The 21,594-nt window shown below is 38.4% G+C and overlaps 1 protein-coding gene across 1 annotated transcript; it reads right to left on the reverse strand.

Annotated features, from left to right (window-relative positions):
- Positions 1-5,713: 5,713 nt before the first annotated feature.
- kcnk5a (potassium channel, subfamily K, member 5a) lies at positions 5,714-15,566 on the reverse strand. The gene is made up of 5 exons (XM_067478936.1): positions 15,052-15,566; positions 9,520-9,631; positions 9,104-9,270; positions 8,831-8,999; positions 5,714-8,623 (listed from the first exon to the last, which is right to left on the reverse strand). Exons 1-5 carry the CDS (start codon positions 15,235-15,237, stop codon positions 7,683-7,685), a joined length of 1,575 nt encoding a protein of 524 aa, XP_067335037.1. The 5' UTR covers positions 15,238-15,566; the 3' UTR covers positions 5,714-7,682.
- Between the last annotated feature and the right edge of the window lie 6,028 nt (positions 15,567-21,594).

Consider the following 21,594-nt stretch of genomic DNA (forward strand, 5'->3'; position numbering starts at 1 on the left):
GCATGCGAGAAGGGTCCGATTACATATCAACTATACAATCAACTCATTGTTCACCAACCATGCTTTCTAAAAAAGCCCTCTTATTTAATGCTCACATTCATCAGAGCAATTGTCACTGTGTGTAAGAAGAGCCAAAGTCATTCTACATATCAGTGTGGTATTTTCAATAGTGGTTATTGCCCAAGATGTTCGCTTGTGAATTGTCCTAATGCAGTAGGTATCAGTTTTTATTTTATTGTTGGGGTAATAATGAGAACATTTCTACAATGGAAGATGAAATGCTGCATTTTAAAAATTATCTCCCAGTAATTTGTCCAAAGGCACACAATACAATATAATCCTGAATGAATATATAATGAATATAATTGGTTATAATCCTAAAGTACATTTTTAAAGGTGCCATATTTATCCTAATACTATAAAGTATAACACTACACTGTTGACAGGTATGAAATATCAAAGAAAATATTTTCAAAAGCTCACTATTGATAGAGCGGTTTGAATAGAATGGTGACTATATATGTATATATGTTTATAGTTACACACATATATTTCATTTAACAAAAGGTTGATTTGGATTTCATACACTTACTATACAGTTAAACTATTTGGTTGAGTCTTTACTCAACCAAACCAAATAGTTTAAAGCTACAGACCTTTCCATAGCTTTACTGAGTATAAATTTGTGGGTATTTGCTGGAAGTTATTGGTTCTTGTGTTTTATGAGTCTTGACGTCACTTTAAATGCTTCCAATAGCATTCATCTCCCCAGCCACTTGGAGCCTTGTGAGGTCAAAGGTGAGGGTTACTACTCTTTCCTCTGTAAACAGTCTGTAGTCAACATGACCAGCTGTTAGTAGCATTGTTTAGCACAGCTCAGTGTCTTTCTTTTCCATGCTTTCCTACACACTCTTTAAAAAGCAATGGGCATGTTGCCAGTACACTTCCCACGTCTTCACTAACAATCCCACCTTGCTTTGATATCCAGAACACGCTCACACACAAATACACACGCACATTTACAGTACAATGCATACTCATGTACACACAAATACAAACTGGCCTCTGGGGGCTCTCCGAATGTTTTCGGTCCGGATGGCTGGACACAGAAACACAGGAAACAATTGGGTGTCAGAGAGGTTCTTGGGCCGATCTCAGACACATTTCCCCATCATGGACTATTGCTTGTTGAACTGCTGTTACGTTGGCTGTTTTACAGGCCACAGAAACAACTCCCCATCTGGTTTCCCCTCTTCCTTTGTTGACAAGGAAGTGGGTTGGCATCATTCTGTCCCAGGATGGATGTGTTGTTGATACACAAAGAGAACTGGCATTGATTTATTTATTCACACTGTTTGTCACTGCTTTGTGTTTCCAGTTTTGGCACTAATCTTTATGATTGCAATTCAAGAAAACAACTGAGCAGACATTTACGGCACAGTTAGGACTAACATTGAAAGCAATTTCTTTGCTGTATGTTCTGACCATCAACTTATTTTGCCAATCAATCTCGAACACAAGCACACTCTACAACCAGGAAACGAGCGTTTAAGGAAGTAGTGGAGTGTGAAAGACAGAGGCTGGCATGCTGCTGATTTCAGGGCTTAATTACATTATATGGACTAGAAATGATTTGAATAATATTCAGACACACCCATGGCGAATGAAACACCCTCAGGTTAGTGGGAGTGCACTATCAAGACTTTTGTCTTTAAGTATGTAAGAAAGAGACTATAGGATTGGGTTCAAGCCTCATATAATCCACTGATCTGTGTAAACATTCAGCAGCCATATCAAAGATTTGTTTTCAGCTTTAGATTTTAGTAGAAATGATAGGGCTTTTGCATGTTAATCATATACATAGTCGGTTTATTGTAGAACCTCATATAAGTAGAAGATAATAAATAAAACTATATAACTTCTCGACATAAAACTAAATAAAAATTGTAGAGGAACTTCCTTGGAACTCAGTATGGCAAGAAAAAGTTTGTCTGCAACAATAAAAAGTCCCTCTTTTCACATGTATTATACAGAATTTTTTTTTTTTAAAGTGTTGCAACCACAATATATAAATGATACTTTCTGAACCCTTGTCTAACCTCATAAACAGCTTTAAGACAGGTAAACGGGAAATACAGATCCAAAGGTCAGTCCACAGTGTTAACTGTGCTCTTTCTTTTATGACTTTTTCTATTACATCTGTTATCTGGAATCTTCTTTAAGGGGAATTGCAAGGTGCAATAACAACTAATTAACATTAAATTCAGCTTTATGGTTCAGAGGGTTCCTCTGATCAAACAGGTCAAAACAGTGAAAGGAGGCACATTATCTAAAATGAGCAAATGTCTCCTGATCTCTTATCCTCATCTTGTTGTCTGTTAAAATCCCTCAAACTGCAAAAACCTCACTGCTGACTCTGTGTTAAAATATGTGTATGTACTGCGAAACCGAGGAAATGAGCCTCTCTAATCCTCCTTTACTAGTGGTTATTGCAAAATATGCATTAGGGCCATAATGTCTACTGTAACTTTCTTTCTGAGCTGATTTAAATTAAAATGATTTTGATCATTAGAAAGAGATTCACAATATATAGGGGGTGGCTATAGCTCAGTTGGTAAAGGCAGTTGCTTATGGACCACAGGGTGAGTGGTTCAATCCCCGGCCCTGGCTATATGTCGAAGTGTCCCTGGGCAAGACCCTGAACCCCTAACAGCCCATTCCCCTTCCCCAGCGATGCAGTGCCGGTCCAAGCCCGGTAGAAATTGGGGAGGGTTGCGTCAGGAGGGGCATCCGGTGTAAAAACTGTGCCAAATCAACATGTGGACAATGATCCGCTGTGGCGACCCCGAACCCATGGGATAAGCCGAAAGGAGAGTAGAGTAGTAGAAAGAGATTCACAATACAGTGCAATAGTATCATTAGCTGTTCTGTTTTACCAAAGTAGCAATAATATTTATTTTATTTGTAGGTCTCTCTTTTAACACATAACCAGAAAAAACAGGAAATATGTACACGGTTTTAAAAGAAATAGTTTGACCTCCTTTTGCACCTAGCACATCTTGAAAATATTTTGGCAGAGACTGTTTTTAATGTTTCTTAAGTATCGTTTGGCATATTATACCAGGCTTCCTTCACCACCTTTATTTTCTTTTTTAGAGTTAGAATGTCTTTTCTGTCTTTCTCTGCCCAGGTGATCCCGTACTGCCTCTGTGATATTTAAGTTTGAACTCTGTTCTGGCCGTTTTTTATATATATAGTTTATTTATTACCATTGTGCTTGGGATTATCATCTTGTTGAAAAATAAAACAATTCCTAATCAGCATTCTTGATTGCATCAATTTGGACAATATCACCAGCACCACTGGTAAAACTTCAGCCCTAAACTATGACAGACCCTCCACGATGTTCCACCCCTCTCTTTTTCTTCTTCTCATATCAGACCCAAAAAAGCACTTTGATTCATCTCTTCATAATCCTCTTTTTCCACTGATCTTCACCACAGTCGTTGTAAGTTTTTGGATATCTCAGCCTTTTTCCCTGTTCCTCTTCTGTGGTTTCTTACTACAAAGGACATTCCTGATCAAGCTTCTTCAGACTGGGGAAGGATCACCTAAGCCAGGTCCTTGCTTGACTTCTTCTGGGCTTTTTAAAAAGAAACTAAGAAATTTTTCATCAGTTTTCTTGGTCTTCCACTGGCCCAGGAGAGTCCAGGACATGCTAAGTGCAAACTAAATACTTGTCAGTTTAGCCTATAGAAACCTATATAGCTTCTATAGGCTATTCTTGCTTTTTCGTTTTTTAATACATATTTCCTTTATTTCTGGTCAAATTCTTATAAAAGAGACTGTGAAAATAATATTCATGGTCATCACTTAACTGATAAAACAACACATCTAATGGTGACCTTTGCACAGTACTGTAACAGTAATGTGTTTTTGAGGTTGAGACTATTCGTAATTGCCCAGACAAAGCTCCTGTGCTAAAATGGGTCAATATAATAAAGAAAATTTTTCCATTTTCAACTAGTGTTCCCAAGTTCTTTTTATCTCTGGACTAACACTACTTGACCACTTTGTTGACTAGTGAAGTAGCAACAGCACCACCACCCAACTCCATAACCCCTTTGTCCACCCTTGCATGTAACATATGAGTAGGTTAATAAAATATTCTTGATTAGTTCAGTAAAAAGACATGGATTTCTCTGTATTCTTCTCATTCATTTGAAATACAAGGATGAGTTCAAGTACTACCTACTTCTACTGAGTACCCCTGGTCACTTTAGATTTATTTATTCTAGATTACACATACATTTCCAGTTTAAGGTTTTTTTTTTGGAGGGTGCCCCTTTAGAATTGGGGTCAACATGCCAAAAGTAAATCCCAACATCCAAATAAAAATGCCCCCAAACTAATAAAGAAAAATGTTTAAACAATGTTGTTGGCTACAGTATTGCTAGTAAATAATCTCCACTCCATCAAACATTAGAGTGAAGCGATTGAAGACAAAATAGAGGGTTGCTTTATGCCTGCAATTGCAAAGTAACAGGAGATGTTCGGGTTTCCACCATGCTCAGCACAAGTGAGCCCTGCTTTTAGTTTGGTTCAGTAACCATCATCAGTTAAGGTCTCAACACTGAATAAGGGCAAAAGTTATTTAATGCTGTCTAGTCTATTGAAATATTAATAGTGGAAATGCAGAGAAAAACATGTATTTCCACTGCAGACTGTTAAACCAAGAAGCATTGACTCATTTACCGTCAAGAGAATCAGCACTTAGGTATTAAATAAAAATAACAAAAATATCAATTAATGTAATGTCTTTGTTAATGCATGGAAGGCCGCAGTTTGGGCATATTTCATAAACAAGTTTTTCCCCACAAAAAAAAACGGTTGCTCATATTTATTTTTAGCCGGTGTCAGTAGATCCGCCACACTAAAATACTCCAGCATCCCAGTCATTTACTGATAATCTAACAAACTACCGAGGTCAACTTTAAACAAACACAGACAATGTGAAGGAAGTTCCCTCATGTGTGTCCAGAATATTACTCATTATCCTGTTTGTAGTGTTATTACTAGGTCTGCATGCCAGATCTCTGCTACTTTGACAGTGTGGTTTACTTGTCTGACAGCATGACCTTGAAGTGCGTGTGCATAATGAGCAAAGTCGATTACCAAGAACACGCCTTGTTTAATTTACTTTTATGTGCAAACTCATGTGATTAGTTTCAACAGAACATGTAAAGGGAAGAATCAGGGGTTTATTATTGTACCTTTTGATTCTTACCTGCACTTGCAGGTAAATGTTATTCTAGGGTATGGGAGGTTTGTTTTGTGGACATGCTCAACCCTTTGACTGTCAACCAAGGAAATTCATACTTCAATATTTGTTGAAAGAATGGCCAACATTGATAAAGCAGGGGCCAAAATCTTCACTTTTGGCAGCAATGGGTGAGACTAGAATAACAAATTTCCCCCAAATTTAGCTCAGTAGCATCTTTTTATGCATTCCTGCTAAAAGTTAAGGTCCTTCTTCAAACTTTGAAATATTCCTTTTACTACAACAAGCAGCGAGATTATACTGAAGACCTGCTCAATAGAACTCGTGTAAAGTTGGTGGACTACTCCTTTTAAAAAATAAATAAATTAAAAAAACGACTTAAAAAAGAAACAAACACCCCACATTTCCTTAAGTCTTTATTTTACACAATATTTACATTTTTGTATATAATAATATACAAACATGAATAATTTATTTAAAAATGACAGAGTATTTTGGAGTTTTTACAGAGTAAGGCACCTTTTACAGGACTAAAGGGTTAAACCAGCCTAACCTGTTCTTAGTTAATGATCTAGAGACATGGAAAGGAGGTTTGAAATGGACTCCAGACAAGTACCACAGTTTGATGAAAACAAATAAAAATGAGTAGGAATAGTATGCTCTACAATGCCAGCCCTATGATTGAAGAGGGCGAAAACACAGTAAAAACAGGAAGTGTGAAAGGCTACATTTTTACAGTGAGCCACTGCAAAGTACATAATAAATGTTACATTGTAACGAATATCCTCTGCTTTGCATTGGATTTAAGGCACAGTCACGTAATGCCAGTAATCTGTAAAGCAGTTTCAAAACTTGGGATGTTACGGTTCATGTGTCTGCTGGTTTTAAATTCAAAGTAGCCATGTGTGACACTGCATTACTGACAATTTAATCATTGACAGTTTCAACTTTTTGTGTGCAAGTTAATGTGCAAAACGCAACAGGTAAGCAAGAAGTCATTGGACAGAATATAGTGGTCCCTCAAGATTTCATGTGTGTTTCCACAATAGTTTCCAGAGAAAATACTATACATTAATCAAAGTCACCAACACAGTCTTTGTCTCATGACCGACTTTAGACGTCAAGGGAGCATTGATCTGTTATAAGTTGACCTTGGCTGCTTGTCATAATCATGCCAGCGCAAGCCCCTAAAGGCAAGCACAAACAGCAAGGTCATGTCATGAGTGAGACTGTGTTTGAAGCATGATGGGCTTTTGGCCCAGTGTTTACATGGCTAATACAATGAAATGAAAGGGTGTTAGACAGACAGAAAATCTCGTTGCTGTAAATGTTTCATTGCCATTATGCATTGCCATGGTGTAGGGCCCAGCAACCACAGATTTGACAATTGACATGCTGTCTACAGCAAAAACACAACTGCAAAGTATGTGCTCACAAAACCGGTTTCAGTGTATTCTAAGGAACGTCAACTGTATGTCACAGTGGGGAGTATGGTTTGGAACATTGTTTTATACAGCAGTCGAAAAAAAAACAACAACTCCCCACCCCTCCCAAAAAAAGAAAGGCCCTGTGTCTAAGCTAATCTACTGGTAAATTTAAAAACTTTCCTTTTTAGCATTAGTCCCAGGTGGCTGTAGGACTTACAGATGTTGCCTTTGCATCACCTATGACCTCTAGTGCAGTCACAATTCTGTTGCATACAGTCAAAAATAAATAGAATCTCAGGCACACAAGGTTACCAAGAACTTCACAAAATGAACAAAGAAGTACTAAAGAAAGAGCGAGAATGGTCCCAGGATTCCTTAATTTTCTTCAGAACAATGTTTGGCTAGGGTTTTTAAAAAGGTTGGACTTTGAAATGTCATAAGGTGAAATTGTGCAACAGGAGACATAAAACTCATGTAGACATTGAATGAAAAGCTACAATGTCCTTAACCTGAATAAATACTATAAAAAAAAAACACCAATATGGTGTATGTGTTTCACTGGACCTATGGGAAAATAAAATTCATTTCCACATATAATTTCTTAACCAAAGAGTAGAAAAACCCATTCGTGGAACATTGTTTTCGGTTTGGACATTACATTAAAATGTGTTGAATATAGTTTCTCAAACCTTGCAAAAGACATAATAAAGCAGCTATTAAATACACTTAGGGTTCCATGCTCTGTAGTCTGTGTTCATTAAGATGTTGGACATTATTTTGTCCCAGAGTTTGTCTTATATCAACTCTTAAAATGTTTAACAAAAAAAAATTTAAACTTGGCTCTGTGGTCTCATAGTTAGATCCTCAAAGTGCAATGAAGCATTATGTATTCTCTCATATTGCACATTCAAATGCAAACCTTGTAATTGAATGCCAAGTACTGCTGACTTTATGTAGCGAAAGCTTCTGTGATATCAAGATTCTGTATTTTCTTCCTTTGCATATTCCTCTACAAGTTTCTCATAGGAGTGGCCGTGTTCCAAACAGTCACTAGTAAACACAGACTCTTTCGATGCAAAACACTGTTCCTCCTTTGAATTTGACAGGTTTTCATCACATGTAGTAATAGACAGTTTTGCTTTAGAATCATCATCCTCCTCCTCCTCCTCCTCAGCGTTCTCCTCCTCCAGGTTAGTGGTTAGAAAGTTCTCCTCGTCTATAAAAGTAATGTTTGCATTTTGGAATATTAGTGCATGGTAATCTTCCCATGTCCTTTGACCACCTGTTCCACAGTCTCCAACTCCTCCATTCTCAAGGTCAACATCCTTGTCAAGTTGGTTTTCATATATTTGGTCCTGATCAAAGTCACCTTCTACATGATCTTCAGTTAGCAGCAAACCATTGTCTGAGCCGAGAAGGTAGCTCTTAGACTTTGAAAAAGCAACAGTGACACGGTCACTAAAACTATAGCGTCTCTTTTGGCGTGGTGAACGGTCCAGACTAAGAATTTTGTGCCCGTTAAACATGGGCGCTTCACTGCAACTCTTGGAACGAGCAATCTCTTTGGATTTATTGATGGCATTGACAGCTGTACCATTGGTTCTGCTATTTTTTTTGCCAATCTGTTTTATCAAGTCATTGTAGCCCTCCTGCTTCTCGGACAGGAAGCTGAAAATGTTGACATCATTGGGAGTGGGTGACAATGGAAGGGGAGCTTTGTGAGATAATTTGTAGTGCCGGAGTTCATCGAGTGATAGCTTTCGCAGCTTGCGGCGTTTCTTCAGAGCCTTGTGAGCTTCAATCACCATGCGCACTTTCCAGTTAAAGAACAAAGAGAGCCAGGCCAACCCCAGATAAATCCATACTTCCACAAAGTAACGGTACAGAGTTGGGTATTCTGTGTTGGGTTCCACACCTGAAAGAAAAGAGGAGTTTAAATAGTGTACTGCCTTTTCTGACAGGTTGTCTAAGAGATTGACCTTTTTTTTTCTCCTTTTATCTGTGGATACTGTCTCTTGGACAGGATAAACAATTCAATATAAACATGGTGGACCTTTAATTGATCATTTTTACCACAAGTTTTATGGCTTAAGTTAGAAAATAAAACTATTTCTCAACTTGCCTGCTACCATGTCTCCGAAGCCAATTGTGGTCAGTGTGACAAATGAGAAGTACAAGCCTTCGATGTATGTCCAGCCCTCCTGGGACATAAATACAAAAGGTGGAAGGACTAAATGCACCAGCACACCCCAGAGAAGAAAGATAGCTGTGCATGTAAACTGAGCCTTTCTCTGGAAAAGTAAAAAGAGAAACCGTTATATCAGGTGGAGTGTTTGTGATACCACAGAGAGATAAAAATATGTTTGCCAGAAGTGGGAAGTCCATATCAGCTCACCAGTGAAAATCCTTTCTTGGTTAGAAACTGGCCCAGGTGCTTGGCTCTGCCACCAAAGAACTTTCCCAGCTCACTGATCCAGGTGAGACACAAAGGCACACCAAACAGTCCATAGAAGATACAAAATACACGACCTGCTGACGTTTTGGGGGCAATGTTGCCATATCCTTAAGAAGATTGAAAATAATAAATAAAAACAATCCATTAATGCCAGGTTGTTTCAGCAATGTGCAGTTTCAACAATGTTTCGGTGCCAAAAGATTGTCTCTGTGGTATGAATTCAAAAATCTTGCCACATATTTCTTAATCCAATATTTGCTGTAGGTCAATGTGTCCAAGTAATACAAAGGGGCACTAACACTACTCAGTCTTTTTCCCCGTTAGAATAAAATCTGTTTAACGCCAAAAGCACTCACCTATTGTAGTGATAACTGTGGCGGCAAAGATAACAGCATTTGGCCAGTTCCAATTGTTGAAGGTCTTACTGCCAGTTATAGTGACACCTTGGCCTGCAGCATCAGATACCACCTAAGGATGCAAGAAAATAAAGCCAAAAATAAAAACAGGACTTTTTATATAAAAGATGAAGTAATAAAGAACAACAGATGCTCTTAATGACAGTATCTGGCTAAACAGGAAGCAAAAGAAATAATTCAGTTTTGTGCAAGTGATATTTTTTCCTTCACGTCCTTCCTGTGATAGGTTGATAGCGTCGACAGCGTTTCTGATGAGCTGAAATGACAATCAGGCACCTGAGGGAGTTGCCCTTAACAAAAGGGTTTAGTCGTTCCAACCACTGCATACTTTGGTGGGGAAACAGGAAGGCAAGTGCTGCATCTCTAAACAGCTATTTCATGAATCACATGATGATATGTGGATTAAAACAAAAAGGCACCAGGTAGATTTTCATTGTTGATCTTTTAGATTTGTTTTTCCTCTTTTAAGAGCAAAAGTAGCAGTGAATATGGATAATGCCATTTTTTCCCCCACCACAAATCATTTTGTGCTCAACCCACAGGCATTATTTGCCAAACCACCTTACATTGTGTCGGCTTGCTCTTGCAAGAATGTTATTATGCAGAAATCCAGAGGCGACAGAAAATACCAAATCAATCATCCTCAACCAAATGTGTGCTTGAACAGCCATATTTAAACTGGACTGCCCCTCCTGGGTATTCGCAAACACCCACCCATGTGTGCTGGGACAATGCATTCCCCCCCCTTTCCACCCCCACTAATATTCTTCTGTCTCCAAATGTGCTGGCAGGGGGGCAATGTACAAGGAGTAGGCATAAAATCACATGAAGCTCCCCTCCCCACAGAACTGGAAGATGCTTGCTTCTTTAATAATAATGGGTCTGCGACAGTTCTGCTCTGTAATTACCAACACAAGGGGAGGCCATTCTTTTGTCTGCTGAAACAACACAGTTCTTCTGTTGGGCTTAAGAGTGACAGCAGATATGACCAATGTTTGCTTTCAAGCCATGACTACAAATTAAAGAAGAAAAACCTCATTTAAGTGGACAACTGTCCTCGCTAACAAACATTTCTATATGCCAGTTCTCTGTAATGACTTGCTTACATTCAGATGCAGGGGGTTAACTAGTTATTAGCCATGTTTAGGTTTAAACTGCTTATTATAAAAACAAGTTAAGCCCTATTTGCCCTCCATTCGCCTGTGTTTTATATGGACTACATCCTCAGTAAGTTACATGTCTGTATCAAGTAATGTGTGCAAGGCAGTTCTTCATCCAAACTTTTCTATAACGCAATTTTATCCCCAAATAATGAAACATGCATTACATAGTACATACACCACCGATGATTTATTAAAAGCACACTACTGTGCTAACTATAATAAGAGCAGAACATGTGTTTACCTCTAAGATCTGCCCAAAGAAGAGGATTAAGAGCGTACATGTACAGTGGGGTTTCCAGCACTGTGGGTTGTACTAATGATAGTACATGATTTTATATAGTATGTAAAAAAAATTAAATAAAAAAGCAGATATTTACAAATTAATATTGCAGACAGTGTCCCCACCTTATTCTAGCTGATTAAAGAGGACTTGCACATCTTCAGTGTGCCATATAAAGTGCTGAAGTTTGAGTCAGACAAAATGCTGACTCGCAGAACCAGTGTAGAGTGCAAGCTTGTCACTGCCTTGCCTAATATCTGCCAAAGGGAGCATCTTTTTTTTGTTTTAGTACATCCAAAAAGCAGTAAACAATGAAAAGATGGTCTCCATAGACCAACTGATAAGGTTCTGCAAATAAGTTTGTAAGGGGAGGGGTTTATAACAAATGGTCAGTGGTTTGCCAACATAGTCCTTTTAACCAAAGTGCTTTAAAATGATCTTTCACTTTCACACACCCCAACAATGGTGACTACTATGTAAGGTGCTTGCCTGACCCATGGGGTAAAACTTGGGGTTAAGTTCCTTGCCTAAGGACACTTTGACATGTAGTCAGCCTCAGTTTGATACCAAGAAGTTGAAACAGCCTCTGTTTAATATGTGTCCTTTGTATTACCAAGACATCATGCATTCTATCTGTGTTTGTACACTGCATTATTGAAGTGGTCTAATAGTAAAGGTACAAAGAAGTTCTTGCTTAAAAAAAAAAACTAAACAAAAACAAACAAACAAAAGAAAACATACTAGTCAATGGCCTAAATGTAAATATATAAAATACAATAATAATTGCCGGTTTGAGGATTGTGAAATGTCCTGGGAAGCACAGTGATGGTGTTTAATGCTTCTGACAGTGAGAAGCTCTTCAGTTGAAATCTACCTGCCAGCTTCAACCTATCTGTGTGGAATTTGCCTGTTCTCCTCGTGCTTGTGTGGGTTTATAATAAATAAAAGAATACTTGTAATTGAAGGACTTGACATGACACATTATGTTGACATAGATCCCAAGATCAAGACAGATTCAGTATGAAACTACTTAAAAAATGAAAAGGTTTACTTCTGCAGACCTAAAACAAGAACTGAAACCAATTGCAAAACTGCAGTCTTAGCAGTCCATCACTGTCACATTCTGATAACCAAAGGACAGTAAAAACCACAAACTCCAACGGTTGTTATCAGGACTGCTGGCAGCCCAACATACCACTAGTTTTTAGTCATATTTCCACTTACAGAGTGTTATTCACAGCTGCCTGTAATTACCAATTTTCAAACAATGAAACCACGCAAACGCTTCCATGTCATTTTAATTTCCGATATGGCAGTTAAGTGCTTCGCAAACAATGAGTGCAGGACACAATGCCGTGAGTCTACTGCATGCGACTGCAAGATCCAAAAGAAAGCAAGGGGAAGAATTATCTTATTAAAGGATTGGACCGACTGGAAAAGTGGTGCGATTTATTACATAGTACAAACCAAGCACATCTTCCCACATTAATGACAAGAAACTGATTAAGATAAGGATAAAACATGGTTATTTTAAAGCTTATTCTCCATTTGGTAAAGACATTAAGAGCAAGCGGGAAGAAAAAGATCCCTAGACAGCCAATGGATTCTGATATCTTACATCTGGTTAACAGAGCATATTCTACCACTAACATGTTTGTGTGTAGCCATAATAAAATGGGCTAATTTAACATGAGATTGCAAGCCTCGTTTCATTAACATCACAGATGGTTTTTATGTTAATCGTCTTATTTCTTTGGCAAGTTGATTACATTTAGGAAAATTAAACTCAAATAAAAACAAAAAACAAAACTTGTTTTAAGATTACATTAGGTTACCCTCATTAAAAGTGTAGTGTGGTACTACTGACTTAAATGACATCATTCTCACACTGTGCAGCATTGTACAGCACATGCAGTCATCTGTATCTGCAATAAAAATCAATCAGGCATACATAACACATTTCTATCATGCTAACAATTGCATGGCATTATAATCCACTGCTACCTTCCGTGACTTCAGTGTGATTTCCCATTTTTGAAACACTTTCCAAAAGAGGAAGAAAGACTTTGCTCTTTAAGCCAGAAGCACCCTTGCCACATGACAAAGTTAGCAATGCCCCCAAACAGTGTGCTGCTTCACCCATTTTTGTTTTTAAAATCTGACCAGGGGCTACGTTTCACTTCAGGCATGTGACCTCAGACTGATGACAAAACAGTGTTTGAAAACCTTTTTGGCCACTCAAACGTGATCTTTAGATCATGTGCATCAAAAAATACTAGAGCAATTTTTGCTGTCACGCAAAAAAAAAAAAAAAAAGTTACATCGAATTACCTGATGCTCTTAAGCAAAGCCCGGAAGCAGCAATTGCAAAAAACAGTTCCACTGAGAAAAATGTCATCACTGGTCACAGTTACGGGTAATGGCACTTTTTGCATCACATTTTAGCTGCTGCAGAATTTGCTTAGTGGCTAGGAGCTACAGTGTGAAAGCATGCTCACTGACAACACAACCACAGAACATGCAGCTAACACATCATACTATGAATTGGATGCTCATTGTCTCCCACCCCCCCTTGTTAATTTCTTTTTATAAACAGCTTCTCGAGAGCCAACACCGATGGGCCATAAAATCCAATCTGCAAACTGTTACCACTTCAAGGTTCCTGTAGTTAATGGTAAACTCCTTGTTAATCAAACAGAAGACTAGCTTTTACAAGATTGTCGCCTTGACTTGTTAAGCTGGCTTCTATATTTTAATTGTTAACAAGCTGAGCAAAGTTTCCACAATGAAAACCCAACAGAATCTGTGCTCCTAAAACAAATACAGCTGATCAAAGCAACTGAAGGGCAATAGACCATCGGTTTTAATATACTCAGTCCAAGTATTTGCAGCACGTGTCTTGGAAAACACCAACAGAAACAAAACTGATAGACTACACTTAACGAATATCAACAACAGGACACACAAATGTCTGTGTAATTGGGGAAACTGTGAAGAAGAGAAGTGTCTTGGTTTCATTTTGTTGCAAGTTCCAAAGTTTCAAAATCTCTCAACTGTTATATCACCAGAGCAGATTTGGTCAGTGTGGGCATTTGCTGGCTACAGCGTGCCTTGATTGGGGGGGGGGGGTCAATAGAATATCTCTTTCATTCCCCTAAACAAAAAAAAAGGACAAGCACACAAAAGCAGAAAGGGGGATGGGTGAATAATAAATCTCCCTAATACTGATGAGAACCCAAAAAGAAACAGGTTTTGACACGTTTCTTGCAGTTCATGTTTTATTGCAAATGCAATGTAGAGGCCTCATCTTTACAGAGAACAACAGCTGTCGTGGTTTCCTGTCCAATGCCATGTTCCCTATTCAGTACCTGTCTGACAGGGTACGGTTTATATATTAGTGCAGTACAGTATATATACGCTCTTGTCACACTCAAGTGTCTCCGATTAATGAAAAGGAGTCAAAGTTTAAGCTAAGTGACCAAACAACATTCTGTGACATAAACACCTGTGAAATCACCTGTGTTTACTTAGCATGTGTTTATTCAGTGCGGAGCGGAAAAGCAGGAAAAAAGGTCAATGACCACCACTTTACTGTAAATCAAGGAACTGCAATTGTGACAAGAAAGAGACAAGAAACTGGCAATGGGATGCCACGCAGTGCAGCTTTTAAGTACTCTGTGCCAGAAATCCAAATTAACAAAACTATAATCACTAGTTCACAAAAACAAAAATAAACATATTAGGAGATTGTATCTTCGATTGAGTTGTCATAGACAATGAGTGCCATTCTGGATTCAAAAAGGTTTAGGACTTTAAGTGTGCAGACCCACAAAGATGGGTCAAACACCTCATTCCTCAGGAGTTTTGTTAGCATTTGTTGACAGCTTACATACCAGCTGAGGCTTATTAAGCCCTCGTGTGTCTGCAGGGCAATATTAAACATTCACTGGGTGATTCAATTTGAGATCATGTTCAATAGAGTGCTGCCCTTTCCTATATCGAAAAGCACAAAGTCAAGCGTGTCCATACCTCCAATATTTTGTCCAAATCATCTTTCGTCAGACAGGGGTAGTCCTCAAGTATTCTATCCTTCTGGTCTTTGTATTCTTTTGCCGCCAGCTTCCAATTGGGCTCCTCCAGGACTTGAAAAATTGCTGCCCCGATGGACAGGTAAAAAATAATGGCAGAAGTCAACAAGGGGCCTTTATCTACCATTCTTATTCACAATGACTCAACTTTTGAGAGCCGGGGACGGGGGAACAAGGCAGAGAAAGGGAGGGAGAGATAACAATACCGGAGAGTTATGCTGCACTCATTCTCAGCCGCTCTTTTTGGCTTACAAAATGTTTCTTCTTCGGCGCGGTGGCTCTGGCAAATGAGTGAAACGTGCCTCTGCTGGCAGCATTGGGCACGAGACCCACCGACAAAGAATGCGGTCAGAAAGCGGGGATGAGCGCGTGCGGACCTGCGAACGCGATCCAACCTACTGTGTCCCCCCCCACGTGCGCCACCACAGCACTTGTAGCTGCTAAAGTACTGAAGTGAAAGCACGGAGGGGGGCGAAGACCAACAGAGAAACGCCCAGAGGGAGCACACACGGGGGAGGAGGAGGGTCACGCACTCCGAGCTTTTTTTAAAATTCTCACCAGGTAAGTAACCACAAACACCGGTCAGGAAGAACTAACGTCAACGCAGAATTCAGTGTTGAAAACGGTATCGCACATAATATGTGTCAGAAGTTGTTGAAAGTGATTAAAAATGTACCCTTTCTAGAATATGAAAGCTCGACCCTCAGTAGAAGGACTGAATTCAAGTTATGAATTCAAGTGACGTGAGCTGGTCAAATAATTGTATGATTTCCTAACACAAACAAACAAACAAACAAAAAAGTCATTTTCGTATGTGTAGGTGCTGTATCGACCCAACACTGGGTCAAATATTAACACAGGAGTATACTTTCAGTAGATTATTATCTACATTAATGAATTCAAGTTCCATATTCTGCATTGTTTCCAGGCCACGAATTCTTCTTCATTCTAATTGTCCTAATTGACTTTCCTTTATGGATTTTGCTGTTATCAGGTGAAAAATGCCACTGTGTTATAGACATACATTTGCAATGTAGCAGAAGAGATAAAAATGCTTATGTGCAAAAGTGTGCACTTTTCATTCAGCTGATTCATCTGGTTCCAGGAGCACTACAGGTGTCTTCTTGGAAGGGACAGAGATGAAAGAGAGAGAAAACTCAACACATTCAACAAGGTAACTACATACATAACACACATTCCTCTTTTGGAGTAAACACACAACTCAGAACACTTGATCTTTGTAACTTCCTTATTGGTTACAAGTCACAACAGCAAGCAGACTGGTAGCCACTAGAAATAACAAAGTCTTAAAATTACACCATCTTTAATTATGTAATGTTGCCAAATTGTTATTCGGATTTATGCCATCCTGCATTTCAAGCAGTGGTTCAAAAACACGCAAAACATTCCATTCGCAGTCAAGTAGTGTTAGTGTTAGTAGTTTTTAGCTTGTGAATGAAATGTGCGTCACTTAACGATCCTAAGGAGGATAGGTTTTGTGTTTTTACAAGTTGCTATAAAAACAAAAGTCAAGAATGATTTTTATCTCAGTAATAAATGTATACAGAGGTTTCTTTTCCTTTGGGCAGTTAGTATATCCAGTCTAAAGGTAAACATCAGGAGATGGTCAGTGATATGATATTCTATACTGCAGAGCCAGTCCATAATGGTGGTCTGTGAAAGCCCTTTGAGATACAAGGGGCCTTCCAGAGTTTCGGGTAGGCGAGATAAGAGACTTGGAGTAGCTACATCAGATAAAACAGTATCCACTTTGGATGCATTAACATGTTTTATTTCAAACGAAGACAGAGTCTTTCAGGGAAAGACAGGAACTTCTACTACAGACCACATTTCCAGGAAAGTTAGTAAGCTGGGTAGAATGACGATTGAAAGAGAATGCAATGGCTTGCAGACTATTTCAAACCTGTTGTTAAGTGTTAATAGTCCTCTGACAACATATCAGATGTTGGAGCTGTGCAATTTGATGCCAGCAACACATTCTAAAAGGTGGGACAAGGGGAAACAAAAGACTTGAAAAAAGGTAATCGGAAATCGCATCTAGTAAGAGTCTTCGTGCTAAACGGGCCTATCTGCACGGCTCCCACTGAATACATTTGGAAAATGATCAGGCAAAAAAACTAAGGAGGCACCAAATTGTTGAGCAGCTTGAATCTGGTTTTTGTCCACCCTATTTAAAATGAATTAGGTGAATGAAGTGCCTGGGGTGTATATATTTTTTCTGAGAATCCTCTTTAGACAGAAAAATAAAGCTATCCACCCAGTAAAAGCTTATGAGCTGGAACATGTACTGTAGGCAATTACTTGGTAACTTGGCATCCACAAAAACAAGTACCGGAGGAACAAGAATCTCTACTTCATAAATTAGAGAACAGGCCCGGAATAAAATCTTGTAAAGACATCTGGAGAGCTGTGCATCAATTTCACTGATTAACTGATTAATAAGATCAAATGAATGTTAATCTAAGGGCGATTAAGTGAGGGGAGAAACAAATATCACTCTCGTGCATTTTTCTTTGCACCGGCAACATTTCTGGTGGGATGTCAAATTTGTTTAACAAATTCCTCAATTAGGTTGCTTGCATTCATCACATTGACAAGGACCTGTGCGGCTAAAGTTTTTTTTTAGGGAGGGGTGCTCATTAGATTCAAAATCTCAATACTATTATGAACACAAATAGTTAGTCTGATTTAATCTGATTTTAATAAAGAAATCTCTTATTTCAATGATGAAAATGAATGTCTTAATTGCAAAGAGATAATTGAGTGTTATTTCCCGGTACATTCTTGCTGATCAGGGTATATTCTTATAGTACATTACTTTTGAGTGTGTTTTTTTTAAGTACTATTATAGGCCACCCCTTGCTAAAGGATTGTTTTTAGTGTATGTGTGTTCCTGTGTCTGCATGTTGAGTTTTGCTATGTCAAATAAAGACCTTCTTAACTGTATTGTTTTATGAATGCATCATGTTTATTGTTTAACTTATCTAAAATGTATAAATTTCAGTACAGAACATAATCACCCTAAGGCAGCATGTACAGGCACACCTTAAGGTACCATGCTCAAGGCAAAGTGCTGCACTGATTTTACCGTTAACATTTCTTGGAATTGTTTGGAGGTTCAGAACATGTTACTTAACCATGCAAATCCAGTATTTTATATATGACACCATGTTTATTGTGAGATAAAGATTTCTAAGTTTGCTATGTTAATGCTATTATACTAGAAGAATAATAGCTTGAATATTGTTTTCTATGTCCTGCGCAATAGACAAGCTCTTTGGCAGGTTTTTGTCTCTGCTATTGTGCAACCTTTATTTGCACAATATGTGACACTAATGATGTTTCAGGTGCCATTTGGATTAAAAAGTAGTAACTGGAAGTCCCCTAACTAGGTGGTTACACTGGGTGCTGTGTGCAAGGCTCCTAATACAGAATTCATTATTGATTATAGTCATATGTAAGACGTCTCTGTTTTAGTCTCATTGGCAACGTGACTTTAGTGAGATAAAAAGACCAATTCATTCAGACAGAAAAATGCAGATTGTCAGAATGCAGCATTTAGTTTAGCATACTTGGGGCTTTGTTTTTTTTTTTATAGAGGATGAAAGTATGGCTGCACAAGAGAGGAGACAAGGGCTTTAGGCTTATGGATATTCATATTGGCCTAGTTTGACATAAATAAATGCTTTTCAGCAGATCACAAAGGACCACTGACACTGATTTTACACATCAAGATCCATTTACTCATCATAGGAACTAAAAAACCTAATGAAAAAAGCTCAGTTATGTCTTTTGTGGCTTTGGGGGAGCTTTCAGGATTCTGAGAAAATAGTCCTGTTGATACCATCAGGGTTATCTCAGTTAGGGTTCTAATAGACAGACTAAGTTATTAACTGGCAGCGTGGTTATCGAAAGACACGGCCATTTACCAGGCCTGGGTCGAATAGGTTTCTACAACTGTTCACTTCATCCTCCCACTTGAAATTCATTGTTGGAGATCTCACAAACTTGTCAAGTGTCAACATAGGGGTTGCAGAGGGTCTACAAAACTACCATCACTGGCTGTTCAAGATATTGGAGGAGTGGTCAAAAGGAAGCCAGTACTTACTTTGGGTGGCCACCCCTTTAAGAGCTGCTGCGACTGTTGCATCATGCTTAAATTGAGCTGGGGGGGGCTCTGCCTGGAACTGCAAGGTAGGCTAGATTAAATGCTAATTGTGTGTATCCAAACCTAATTTCGTTAGCCTAACGTGATAATAGCCTCCCTTAGCTAGGTAGATTAAAAACCCTTGGTGTCTGTTCTATGATTTTTTTAAATATTATGGTTGACTTTACAAAGTCAAGCGGATTTTCTTATCAAATCTGAAATCACTATCAAATATCACTCCTAGGTTTTTAGAGCAATCTTCGGATGCGGAGCCAGGAGGCCAAGATCCTGTTTACGGGCAGTTATTGTAGCTGAGTCGCCAAACAGTACACCCTCAATTTTGTTTTTACTGAGATGTAAAAAGCTCCAAACTTGATCTAAAGTCTCTCAAGACAGTCGAACAATAAATATCATGTGTATAGCAATGTATGAGAAACTGTATTTCATCACCATTTAACGTTTATTTATTGCTGAACAGTCCTGCTGTCCCTACTGCTGAAATGCATCCCCATAGCATAATGCCATCGACACTGTGCTTCATTTTAGTGATAGTAATTAGCCTGGTGGAGAAAGGTGTCATAAAAGCCAGATAGATTAGAGATCCGCTAAAATGATCATCATTCCAGCAAATTCTCTCATCTCTGCAGAGGACTTCTAAAGTTCTGTTAGCTTGGCCTATGGGTTTTTTTCTGACATGTATTGTTAACACCGGGACCGACCCAGATCAGTGCTTTTTAGAAACTATGTCCAATTTATTTAGTTTGCTACAGTAACTTGTCACTAGTAAAAAACAGGGACCAAATGAAATAACTGTATAAATTAGAACACGGAAGGACATCTATGAAATATGGCATATGACTGCACTGAAGGATTGTTAGTTAGAATGTTTATTTAACTGTGGGAATGTGATTTATAAATCACAAAACAAAATACAAAGTCACTTACACATATCTCTGGTAAGATAATGCTGAAATTTATCTCGGAATAGTGCCTTTAAATTAAAGGAAAGTAAAATACAAATCACCAGAAGTGGTATTTATTAACTTCAGCACATGACCCAACAGGAGACACACCAACAAGAACAACCTCTGTGTTGCCCTTTATACCAGATCATATTGCATACCCATTTGCCATATATATGAGGTTATTGAAGTCTCCTTTTACAAATGGTGAGGAGGAGGACGTCCATTTAATAGAGTTTTTTGAATTTTGACGTATATCCCATGTTAATGACCCCATGGCTCCAATATTCATACCATTATATTCTTCAGTTTTGGTCATATGAAGGACAAATGTTGTGATTACATAACAGAGCACAAAAGGTCAGCAAATGAAGTGCTGAATATATATTGACTGAATTACCAGGCTGTGCTGTTTCCTTGAAGCATGTGCAGTGGAAAAAAATCATGCCATTTCAGTTTGCTCTCTAGGAAAACTGGATAAGCATAAGGACTTTTCGAGCATCAATATTGATTTTGGTTTCATTAGTTTTGAAAACAAGATCCTCTGTGACAAGTTGTTTGTTTTTGCCAGTTATTCTTACACTGTATATACGAAAGCTTTGCATAAAGTTTTAAACTGTAAAAGTCTCACTGGGGAAGGTTGACACCAGCAAGCAGAGCTGCTGAGTAAACGCTATAGGTTGTTTATATTGCTGCTCTGGTCTCATGTATAGGCTTGTTTGAGCTGCAGAAAGAGTGTAAGCCACAGCAGAAATACAGTGAGATGAGCAAGGGCATGACATTGCTTGGTGGTGTAATCCCTGGCTTCATAGGACTAGTTCTTTTCCAGATCATCTGTTCCTGAAGAAAAGATTAGAGTTTCCAGTACACGAAAGGCACTGAAGTCCCAGAACCAGCTGGCAAAATTAAAACTCACTTCACAACATATCAGAGTACAAAGTTTACCACCATTATCGCAGAACTTTATAACTGAGTTCCAACATATGCAGTCCCCTCTAAAAGTATTGAAATGGCAAGGCCAGTGCATTTATGTGACCTTTAAACTGTAGAGATGTTTGTGTAAGATAAAAAGATTAATGTTAGACAAAAGTTAACAAAATAACTAGATAATATACTACACAGAACATTTATCGGATCACCCACATTTTAAGTGAGCAATAGTTTATGTGACAGAAAGGTGTTTTGGTTTTTTTGTTTTGTTACCCAGGTGTGTCCTCTGAGATTGACTGTTCAAACATTAAATTGTAAATGACTACTGTTGGTTTTAGACTTGGGTTTTACCTTTAAAGACTGTAAAAAGAATAAATCAACATTAAGTCTAATGGACTGTCTGGGATAAAAGCACGCCACTTTG

This window comes from Channa argus, chromosome 16 (genome assembly GCF_033026475.1).
Source record: "Channa argus isolate prfri chromosome 16, Channa argus male v1.0, whole genome shotgun sequence".
NCBI lineage: Eukaryota > Metazoa > Chordata > Actinopteri > Anabantiformes > Channidae > Channa > Channa argus.

Coding starts and splice junctions, on each gene's coding strand:
- kcnk5a (XM_067478936.1), bottom strand. CDS start 15,237: ATGGTAGATAAAGGCCCCTTGTTGACTTCTGCCATTATTTTTTACCTG. Junction 9,632..15,051: donor ATTTGGACAAAATATTGGAG/GTATGGACACGC, acceptor TTGCATCCTTAG/GTGGTATCTGATGCTGCAGG. Junction 9,271..9,519: donor CACAGTTATCACTACAATAG/GTGAGTGCTTTT, acceptor AATCTTCTTAAG/GATATGGCAACATTGCCCCC.